At 48.5% G+C, this 11,174-nt stretch overlaps 1 protein-coding gene across 1 annotated transcript; it reads left to right on the forward strand.

Moving 5' to 3' along the window:
- The first annotated feature begins 5,243 nt into the window (after positions 1-5,243).
- Positions 5,244-6,086, forward strand: LOC147526379 (E3 ubiquitin-protein ligase Topors-like). Its single transcript, XM_086629965.1, has one exon. The coding sequence runs from the start codon at positions 5,244-5,246 to the stop codon at positions 6,084-6,086; it is 843 nt and encodes a 280-aa protein (XP_086486091.1).
- Positions 6,087-11,174: the final 5,088 nt, after the last annotated feature.

Below are 11,174 nucleotides of genomic sequence, written 5' to 3' on the forward strand. Positions count from 1 at the left end.
TGACACAGAGTTTAGTTATTTACTCTGATTTAACTGAAATATACCTGTGTAAAGTGAAGGGGTTTTTAAGAGTTCTGGGCAGTTCACAATTCCTTGGTTTCAAAAAAATCTGTATTTTAAACGAATTCCTGGCGCAATTTCTTCCTGTAGTTATACTAGAGATTGTCAGCACCTCTTCACACCTTCTCTTACTGGAGACTTTTGTTGGAAAATCGTAGCCCTGAGGAAAGGACTTGGCAGTGCTGGTGGATGAGCCAGCAATGTGCGCTGGCAGCCCAGAAAGCAAATTGTGTCCTGGGCTGTATCAAAAGAAGGGTGGCCAGCAGGTCAAGGGAAGTGATTCTGACCCTCTACTCGGCTCTCGTGAGACTCCACCTAGAATACTGTGTTCAGCTCTGGAGTCCTCAGCATAAGAAGGACATGGAGCTACTGGAATGAGTCCAGAGGAGGGCCACAAAGATGATTCGAGGGCTGGAACACCTCTGCTATGAAGACAGGCTGACAGAGTTGGGGCTGTTCAGCCTGGAGAAGAGAAGGCTCCGGGGTGATCTTATAGCAGCTTTCCAGTACCTAAAGGGGACCTACAGTTAAGCTGGAGAGGAACTTTTGTCAAGGGTGTGTAGTGATAGGACAAGGGGCAATGGATTTAAACTGAAGGAGGGGAGATTTAGATTAGCTATAAGGAAGAAATTTTTTACAGTAAGGGTGGTGAGGCAGTGGAACAAGTTGCCCAGAGAAGTTGTGGATGCCCCATCCCTGGAAGTGTTCAAGGCCAGGTTGGATGAGGCTTTGGGCGACCTGGTGTAGTGGAGGGTTTCCATCTAGTTGGAACTAGATGATCTTTGTGGTCCCTTCCAACCCTAACCATTCTATGATTCTATGATTCTATGAAGCTAACCCCACAATTAGCAGGACGTCTCCACAGGACATTTCATTTCTGACTCTACTGCTCTGAAACAAACTATTAAGACCATCTGTGGTGGGTTAGGCCGCTCTGGCAATTATACCCTACACAGTCCCCTCTCACCCTTCCCCAGCCCAGGGATGAGGGAGAGAATCAAAGAGGAAAAAGGAAAGAGACCCGAGAGTTGAGATAAGAACAATTTACTACTACCGCTACCAATATATATATATACAGATATGTACAAGGATAAGCATATGCAAACGAGTGATGTACAGTGTAATTGCTCACCACCCCTTGACTGAGGCCCGTCTCATTATGAAGCTGCAATCCCGAAACAGATAAAACTCGATACCACGATCCCAGATGAAGGGGAGGCCCCGAGACAGAGAGTGAGAGAGAGAGGGGAAAAAAACACTCTGAGAGCCCGAAAGTGAGAATCCTGGAAGGGCAAAAATCCCTCTTTCCGGCTGACCCTCACTTTTATACTGGGCATGACGCTGCATGATATGGAATACTAATTGGCCAATTTGGCCCTCAATCTTAAGTTCAGGTACAAATCGTAAGGATAGTCATGGACCCCTTGTCCTGGCTATGCTCCCCCCTTATCCTGTTGTTCTCCTGCACACTGGCAAGAACACGGCAGCTGAAAAAGTCCTTGAGACCTCAGTGCCAACTATAAACATCAGTGCCCTATCAGCATTCTTCTCAGAGCGAGCCTCTGAGTAAAACCAAAACACGGAGCTCTTCTAGCTGCTAAAAAGAAGAGCTAATCCTGGTCCCAGCTAAAACCAGGACACCATCTTATGAAACAATGTGTGATGGTTTGATGGGGGGGGAGGGGGGGGCGGGTCTGGTGGCGGGAGAGGGGATTTGCTCCCTGTGACCTCCCCGGTTTTGGTCACCAGATTGGACTCCCATCCCCTCAGTTTGAGCCAATTGATGCCTCTGTGAATTGCCCTATTTAAGGTGGGACAAAGGAACCGGAAAGGTGTGCCTTTGCCCAGGAGTGAGGAGAGGGGAGGAGGGCACTGCCCCCACTCCCCGGCTCCCGGCTGGGCGGCTGCCCGTGCCAGGCTGGCGCCACCCGCTGAGGATGGCGGCGGCGGAGCCACTTGGGGAACTCAGGGAGTGCCCTGCTCCCGGGGTGCCCACTGGGCCGAGTTCACCCAGAGAGGACTGAGATCTGAGAGAAATGGCCACACCGACACCAGGTCAGTGAAGATGGAACGGGACGAGGTGTGCCTGTGCCGCTGGCGAGACGGCAGGCAGCCCCCCTGCAGACAGGACACACTCGGAGCGGAGACCCACTCGCAGCCCGTGGAGAAGCCCACGTTAGAGAAGAGATGCCTGAGCCTGAGGACAGTCGTGAAGCATGAGCACGACAAGGTAGAGATGCATCTAGAGTCCATGGGATGACCCACCCCGGAGCAACTGGCAACAACTCCCTAAGTATCCGAGACTGTGGTAAAGCCTGCACTGGAGCAATCCGATGGGGAAGGATTGCATCCTGTGGGTAGGACTCACGCTGGGGAAGTTTGTGGCTTTTCCTCGTGAGTAGGGGATCCACTGGAGCAAGAGAAAATGGTGTAAGGACTCCTCTTCCTTTAAGAAAGGAGTGGCAGTAACAACATGGGATGAACTAACCTGCACTCCGCCATTCCCTGTCCTCCTGCGCCGCTGGGAGGAAGAGGGTAGAGCCGGGAAGAAAAGGAAAGGGGGGTGGGGAGGTGTTTTGTTTTTAAGATCTGGCTTTGTTTTCTCTTTATCCTCTCAAGTAACGGTTTTTTGTTTCCCTTTGTCCTTTTAAGTAACTGTAAATAAATTGGTTTGCTTTAAGAAATCCGAGTCTGTTTTGCCCGGGACTGTCGGAGTTGACGGGAGACAAACACACCCCATGATGATCAGTAAGCCTCGTTTATTGCGCAGTTCTTATTGCTTATATAGACAGTATTTGCCAATAATCCTGAGACCGCACCTTTTCTACACCATTATTGGATGATACATATGCTTGTCATATTTAACAGCTTATTTCAAACAGATACCCGCCTAGCGAAGCTCTGCTCTAAGCAAACACTACTCCCTTATCATACTGCATAGTTTTCTTATCCTTAACTTCAAGGGCATTCTGCCCTTGAGGCCTAACTTTGGAGCTCCAGTCTCTATTTACAAAGGGTTTTCTTCGTGCAGTCTCTTCTGCACTCCAAGACGGGACCATGGTTGGTGGGTGCTCCCTCTCTGTTCTTGTCTCGACTCTCAGTCCTTTTATTATGTTTTTCTCCTCTCCACTTAACTGGAGAAGGAGTGACAGAGCGGCTGTGTGGAGTTTAGTTGCTGCATTGGCCTAAACCACGACACAATGTTTGCTTGATCTCCCTGCCATCCGAGAAGTGGGAAAGTACTACAACTTTTTTGCTGTCTAACTTACTTTAGTTTCCGGCACATTTCAAATCCATGCGTTTAACACAGTTTTGCTAGCTGCAGTGCAACTCAGAGTTGCAGGCAGCAACGAAGTCAGTGGATAGTTGTCTAACCCACAGAATAACTGGTATGCAAGTAGTTTAATGAATCAAAAAGACTACATGGCTGCTTGGTGTGACTGCTTAATGTCGTCCCTGTGCTGTCCTCAGGCTCGTGAGTCCTAGCAAGGTCTTAGTATTACATTTTTTCTGTTCTGCTGTCAGTGATAAGCGTCCCTACCACTGTCCTGAAGAAGCACGGAGGAAGGCAACTGCACAGTCAGGCAGCTGTTGCTTTCCTTTGCAAAGCTTGGATTTCCCTTCCCGTTTATCAATGTTATTTAGGAACTTGACACCCTTTTTGGACACTGAGGCACCACAATATCATCTTTCTTCCTCTTTCGCAAACCTTAGCACTGCATTGTGCTCCTTCACGTGTGTCCTCCATTCAGCTTCCGCTACCTACTTTTACTTTACTGAAGGTTTTGTGCCAAAAATTCAATTAACCATATGTACAGAGAAATAATTGTACTGTAACACATTATTAAAATTACTGAGGTTTGCCGTGAGATTGGTTTATAGGTGCAGGATGATACAATTGAAACTGGGGTGGTTCTGTCTGTAGAAACAAATGCTTTTGCTCTGTTTTAATAGCCAGTATAGGATGAATACTCAAAAAAGCATAGGCAGTAAAATCAACAGAGGGAGGATGCGCGAAATCCAATTGTTTTTAAGTAGTGGAACAACAAAATACGTGTCGTATGAAGTTACGACCGGTAGGTAATTCAGTCTTCACAACAGATATGGCAACCTTGATGCTTCTGAACAGCTACAACAGTCGTAGATGGTGCAGTTACAATCAAATCTAGTGCTTGACGTGTTAGATACGACATTTACAGAGAAGGTGCCTGTGCATCGTAATCCTGGAGCTGATCTACCGGCCAACAAAGAGAAGGCTCTTCTCCCTCTCTCCCCTTCCTCCCACCACCTTGCGCGGGGCTTATGTGAAAGGGTTCTGGTGTTCTGGCAGCAGCAGAGGGAATTCACCCCCTGTGACTTGCCGGGCTTCAAAACCAGTCAGACTCCCCATCCCCTCAGGCCGGGGTGAGCTGATCAGCACCTCTGCGAATGCCATATTTAATTTGAGGACAAAGGAGCTGGAAACGTGCTTTGGGCCAGCAATGAAGAGAGGGGGGAGGCAGGGGTGGGGCTGCTCCTCTCTCCCCATCCCTGTCTCTGATTCCATTTTTCATCTGCACCAGCGCCAGCGCCAGCCAGAGCGCTACCTGTGAGAGCGCCAGAGAAGAAGACAGCCCACAGTGATGTCACTGAGCAACAGTTGGTGCACTGTGACCTCATGTGCCTCACTGCTTCTCCTGGGGTGCCGGCACAGCCTCACCTAGCCTCACTCGTGGCTGCACTCCTGCAGAGCGTGGTTGCACTCCTGGTCTGGAGGGCAGAGTGAGGTTTGTTGTGGTGCTGAGTGGTGCTCTGAGGGCTGCCGGTGGCAGCTCTCGGTGCCTGTCTCGGAGCCCTCCCCTGTGTTTCCCAGCCCTCCCTGGTTGAGGCAGCTGGGCTCTGTGGGGCACACTTGCAGCAGCGCAGGTGAGCTGTGCGGGGAAACAGGGGGGGAGGTGATGAGCCTTGAGGAGGTCCTGGTCCCATAGGCAGAGCCTGGTCCTGGCTGGCTGGGGAGTGCTTGGGCAACGCCGAGGCCGTGAGGCGATGCGAAGGTGTCCTTCTCAAGGCATCTAGTCATTTCTTCTTCCCCTCCTCCGGAACAGTGAGTGACCACGGCCTCTCTCTATTTTGCAGTGTGTGACACTAGTGAGGGGGAGCAGCTCTTGTCCTCGGCTCTCCCCAGCCTGCTGCAAGAAGCAAACATGGCTGCAGAGGCAGAATGGAGGTGCCCCATCTGCCATGACACTCGAAACGACGTCACTCATGTGACCCCCTGTCTCCATCAGTTCTGCCTGGGCTGCATTTTGCGGTGGGTGAAGAGGAATCCATCGTGCCCCCTTTGCAGGCAGAACGTCGCCACTGTCGTTTACTCTGCGCGGTCGCAGTATTTTCTGGAGGTGATTGTTGGCGAGCTCCCAGATGCATCGGTTCCCGGCCATCAGGATGAGCAGGGGGCTGCAGCACCAGCGCCAACGTCTCACGTGGCTGGCTTCCTGCCCGAGGTCTGGGCGAGCTTTTTCCGGAGCTCCCTGGAGACGCTGGAGCCCCTGCTGCCCTGGCTGAAGCAGGCGCTGTCAGCGCTGTACAGGACCCGCTGGTGGGACACAGCTATGGCACAGAGCAGAATCGTAGAATGTCTGTGCTGCTACGGGCTGGATGAGGGAGCGTTGGTCCAGGAGCTGCAGCCCTACCTGCGGCACCAGACGGTGACGTTCGTGCGCCAGCTCATTGAAGTCGCCGCAGACCGGTGCAGCGAGCAGATCCGGCGGCAGATGAACCTCGTGGACTCCCGTGCTGCCGAGGAGCAGGAGGACAGCCCCACGGCCACCCCTGGCCCTGACGCCTCCCCAGAGGAGACTCATGCCCCCAGCCCCAGAGCGCAGGAGGAGCCCCACGAGGAGCTGGGGCAGCTGGTGACTGATCCCTCCACTGCTGGCCAGGGCAGGCACTGCTCACCTGGAGGGCCCCAGCGCCGCCGGAAGAGGAGGGCCAGAGGCTCCCAGGGCTCTCCAGCCCATAAGAGGCCACGCCGCCGGAAACAGTAGGGTGCCCCAAAGCCAGCAAAACCAGGGCCGGGCCAGCAGCTGGGGTATGCGCTGGCTCCCAAGTGGAGTTGGAGGAACTCATTGGTAACCTACCTATGAAAGAAAAGAATAAAAGCATGCAAACTGCAGGAAAAGTCTTAGTCTCTCACTACAAGCAGTGCAGCTGGCATTGCTATCGTCACTGCCTGTGATGCGTTTTCCTCCTTTTCCCGGTGTTCTGCGTGCTTTCTCCCTCGTGCGTCTGCTGCAACTTCACGTTGTCTATCATAACTTGCCCTGAAGCCCTAATTCTTTAGTCAGAGAGTGTTTCTCACAAGTTCTTCAGGAGATTATACTATTTACTATTGCCATCTCAAGACTCACTTCCAATGTGTCTCTCAGTTTATTATCAAATCGATGAATCCCAGGCAAACAGAATTTTCCATCGTACTGCCGTTTAAGTTTAACTTCCGCTATATTTTATTATCTTCTGTGATCCACTAATAATGATCAAGGGAAATTAGTTATTGCATTTAAACGTCTTTTCAAATTTAGCCGAAGACTTCTCCCCTTTTCGAATTTTTCCCTAGAGTTGTGTAGAAGAGTGCAGTCCCTGCACCAAGTCCAAGTCACGTAAGACATGTCCATGCCTGCAGCAGGATGCCTGCGAGCTCTTTGTCGATAACAGGGCAAGGGAAGAACTAGCACTAGATCCATATCTGGTGTTAATGTCTGGGAGGAGTGTGAAACTGGGTGGAGGCCTGGTGGTCTCATTCCTCCATTTTTCCGCCCTGGACAAAACGAGCTGTTACCTCCACCCATGCATGGTGGAAATTGATGGAGTTTGTGCCATTAACAGGAGCGATAAGGTTGTCTACAGTCATCCCTACACACATGACATAATGTAGATCTTGGTTACAAATATGCCCCCAATTTCGACCCCAAAAGGGGGATAGGAGAAGACCCGATGCCATACCGACGGACCGATTGAGGAATTTGCTCCCCTCTCCACCCTCCCCACGTTAGGACGCCTCGTGGGTAAGATTCTCTGCCTCAGTCTACGCTGAGTGATATTTTCTGTCCCGGGTGTATTCTGTTGGTTTCGTCCCCGGTGTATTTGGTATTTTGTCCCGGGTGTATTTTGTTGGTTTTGTCCCCAGTGTATTTGGTATTTCGTCCCGGGTGTATTTTGTTGGTTTTTCCCCTGGTGTATTTGGTATTTTGTCCCGGGTTTATTTTGTTGGTTTCGTCCCCAGTGTATTTGGTATTTTGTCCTGGGTGTATTTTGTTGGTTTCATCCCCGGTGTATTTGGTATTTTGTCCCAGGTGTGTTTTGCTTGCTAATGCAGTTTGTGCATTAATGGGCTTATTCTGCCACGTAACTGGGCTGCAACAGACCAGCTGTGAGCCGTAGCTCTGCAGTTCATTTATCAAAGGCAATATCAAAAAAAGAACTTGTAAATGTTGCTCTCGTAAATAAACCGTCCTTGTTCGTGCCCCCCTCCCGATTTTGCTTGTCTTGCATATTCGGAGTCGGCCCTAGGACCGGTTTCATTTCCCCTCTATTCGCAACAAGTTGTTTGTAGAGACATCCCATGAGTGTACAGACCTGACTCTTTCTATAGAGAGATTCACATATTGCTAATCCTGCAGAAACAGGTCTTCAGCTTTTTTCAAACAAAAGGCAAAACAGTAGGGTATTTCAAATGGAGCTTTCATTCAACAAAACGGCAATAATTCTGGAAATAAATGGTCCTGAGCCTTGATTGCCTGCACATGGAGAGACCAAAGAGAGGCAGCTGCTCTCTGCCCTGGCTGGAGGGTTATTTCCCTGAAGCACTGCATCTCTGTCCTGTTTCCAGCTTGATTCGCCTTCGATTCGCTCATCCCTGTCCCAGATGGACAATGTGTGTTGCAGCGGGGGGCTGCTGGGACACAGCAAGGAGACCCTAAGCTGGGGCTGGACCCTGTGCCTGGAAAAGACACAGGTGGTCTTCCAGAAACCTGCTCCATATGTGAAGAATTGGCTGTTAGTGGAGAAACATCAGTATGGCATTACTGCCCTGTTCCATGGGATTTCCTTCCCATCCTGGGAGTCACACAGCATGGCTACCTCTTCACGACAAACAGCCAAGGTTGTCACCTGTGGTGAGGGTCACTGTGTGCTTGCAGAGCTTGAAGACAAGGTGGGTGATGAAGAGATCCAGCTTCAGCTTACAATGTCTGCCCAAATCAAAGGCAAAATTCCCAGCACTCCAGCAGTGGAGGACTCCACCTGTAGTCTGTTGTTTTACAATGGAATCACTCTCTTGGACAAAGCTAAGCATGCACAGAGGTGTTCACAGGTCCTCAGCATTAAATTTTAAAATATGCATATAGAATTTCAGTAGTAGTTTTTGGCTTCCATTTCTGTTCCTTATTTTTTCCCACAGATTCACATGTTGACTTTTCTTACTCTTTTTTGTTTTGGTACATTAAAGCTGCAGCATCATTCCCAGTTGTTTTGTTTGCACTGCTGAGAATTACTTCAACACTTCTCTTTGTCAGGTCTGCGTGGAAGGTTTGAATTTTTGACAATCTTTTCCTTTAGTAACAACGTTTTGCACTGGCATACTTAAATGACGATAAGAGCGAGCACTTGTAACTGTATTTCTTTATAAATTCCCATTTCCCCTTCTAGATACTTTCAACATCTGTTTGGGATTTTATTCCTTTGGTTTCCATTCTCTGTCCTCCTGTTAAAGAATAAAGCATTTACCAGATTGACTTGACTCTGGAAAGTGACAGACAATGCAGTCTCATTGAATTAATAGTATAGAAGCCACTGTCTGCTGCTTCCTTCTCATGGAATCACTGAACAAAATTTGCCAGGCTTTGAGATATACTGGCCAGCCAACTATTCCCATTAATGATAATGATACTTAGGGTGCTGGGCATATTTGAAAACCATGATTTTTTATTCAAATTCTATTTAAAGGAAGTCAGACTGTTGCTTTACATTGGTGATGGGAGAGTAGATTATACTTGCAGCAGGTTTTAAAGCTGGTAAGTCCTTTCATTGCTTGTGTTTCTCTCCTGTATAGTGTGCTGGGTTTACATGAAAGGGTTCTGGTGTTCTGGCAGCGGCAGAGGGGACTCACCCCCTGTGACTTCCCGGGCTCCAAAACCGGTTGGACCTCCCATCCCTTCAGGCCAGGGTGAGCTGATCAGCATGTCTGCAAACACCCTATTTAAGACGGGGACAAAGGAGCTGGAAATGTGCTTCAGGCCGGCAGTGAAGGCAGGGGAGAGGCGGGGGCTGCCTCGCTGCCCCTCCCCACCCCCGGGCAGCGTCTGGAGATGGCCGCGGCGGCGCGGCTGGCAGAGCGCGGGAGCGGCTATCTTCCTTCTATCTGCTATAGAAGGAAGACATTAATATATCTTTTTATCTGTACAGTAACATATCTCTGGATGCCAGCTGGCTGCAGCACAGAGTACAGAGCCCAGGTGTTCAAATCTGGGGCTGACTGACACTGACTGAAAACTGTTCTTGCCTCTGGATTGCCAGCTGTGGTATTAAAATGTGAAGATCATGCTCAAGGAAAAAATTCAAATCCAGAGGAGGCAAATGGGCTCAACACACCCTGCCAGTGTCAGCCTTAGCAAAGAACGCGTGAGATGTAGGTGGGTAGCCTTGTCTTGTCAGCATGCAGCACGAGAGGAGCCGGCAGGTCTCGTACATTGTTCATCGCTCTTAGCAGAGAACTCTGGAGAAGTGTGTTTGTTCCCCAGTATCTGTCCACAAAAAAGCACTTTCTTTGTGGCGTACAGGTCCAGGCTGATCTGTTTCAGTTCTTAGACCCAGTTCTGAAGCCTGAACATCCTCAGGCAGTTTTAACAATTAAATCTGTATGCTTGAGAATATATACATGAAGTGTTTTCTTGGCTGATCTAGTGAGAAAGAAATCTTGAATTTAAGGAAAATAAGGTAAAAAAGCCTTCAAAAACCTTACTTCTAATGCAGAGAATATAATTTTCAGTGATCCTTAGTTTCTGTCAGCTTCCAATAATTCTTGAAGGGTTATGAAACCAGGGTATGTGGGCAGAACAGTGAATGTGAAAAAAAATGAACGGGGTTCAGTTACTCTATGATTCTTTGAGTAAGATTGTGGCCACTTTAAATTAAGACGTTGACTTAACCCAAAAGTTTTATTTCCATTCAGCAGATTATTCAGCTATGAGATTCTTTGGCAGAGTATGCTATGGTATAGATGTTGAAGTGATTCAAAAGATTACCAGAAAAACACGTGGGGAAAAATGCCTCAGGTGTTATTGGGCACAGCACAGCTCAGGACGATGGTGAGACTGAAACTCCTGACAGATGGGAGAGTGTAGTGGCGCGGTGGGGAGTATATTACTGTGTGTTCTGTTTATTGATTTCTTTTTCTCTAGGTACCTGAAATTGGCCGTGTCAGAGATACTGGACTAGAGTGCATGGTGCTCTGAGCTGACATAAGACAGCCAGTCTTATACCTTAGGAGATCAACAGATGACATGGTTATCGTAACATACCTATGGAGTTGTTGTTTCTATCCAAGTACACTGAGATCAGGGGAAGAAAGACTGACTCTATGAAACAAAAGAAAAAAACTGTTTCATCTGAGAAATAGTTAGGCTAATTTGCTACAATCAGTGATAAGAAGGTAAGTGGCGATTCATTTAATTATTAGTTTAGAATAAAGTTGGAGACATCTGTGTGTATTCTGCACTCTTAAATGCCATGGTTCTCACAATAATACTTGAAGACGAGAAATTTGATTCAGCATTTTCACTAAAGGACTTTCTGTCTAGGTTTCTATGAAGTATTATCATATGGAGACTTACAGTTCCTTCTGAACTGTAAGAAGCAAGTTTATCATTAGGCATCAGGTAAGTGGTATCTAGAATGCAGCAGCTTTTTAACTGCATGTGACTACTTGGCTTTAAGGAACTGAGTGGCCTGAGATACCATTTTTACACTATTTATCAAGTAAATACATCTTGTTAGAACGCAAAGCTTTCCAGGGGCAATACAGCCCTGCTGATAAAGGCGGTTACTCACTTCGCTGCAGCAGAAGGTACTGTGGTTAA

Source organism: Tauraco erythrolophus, chromosome Z, assembly GCF_009769465.1.
Source record: "Tauraco erythrolophus isolate bTauEry1 chromosome Z, bTauEry1.pri, whole genome shotgun sequence".
Taxonomy (NCBI): domain Eukaryota; kingdom Metazoa; phylum Chordata; class Aves; order Musophagiformes; family Musophagidae; genus Tauraco; species Tauraco erythrolophus.

Bases quoted from the DNA above. Each gene is read 5' to 3' on its own strand.
- LOC147526379 (XM_086629965.1), top strand. From the start codon at position 5,244: ATGGCTGCAGAGGCAGAATGGAGGTGCCCCATCTGCCATGACACTCGA.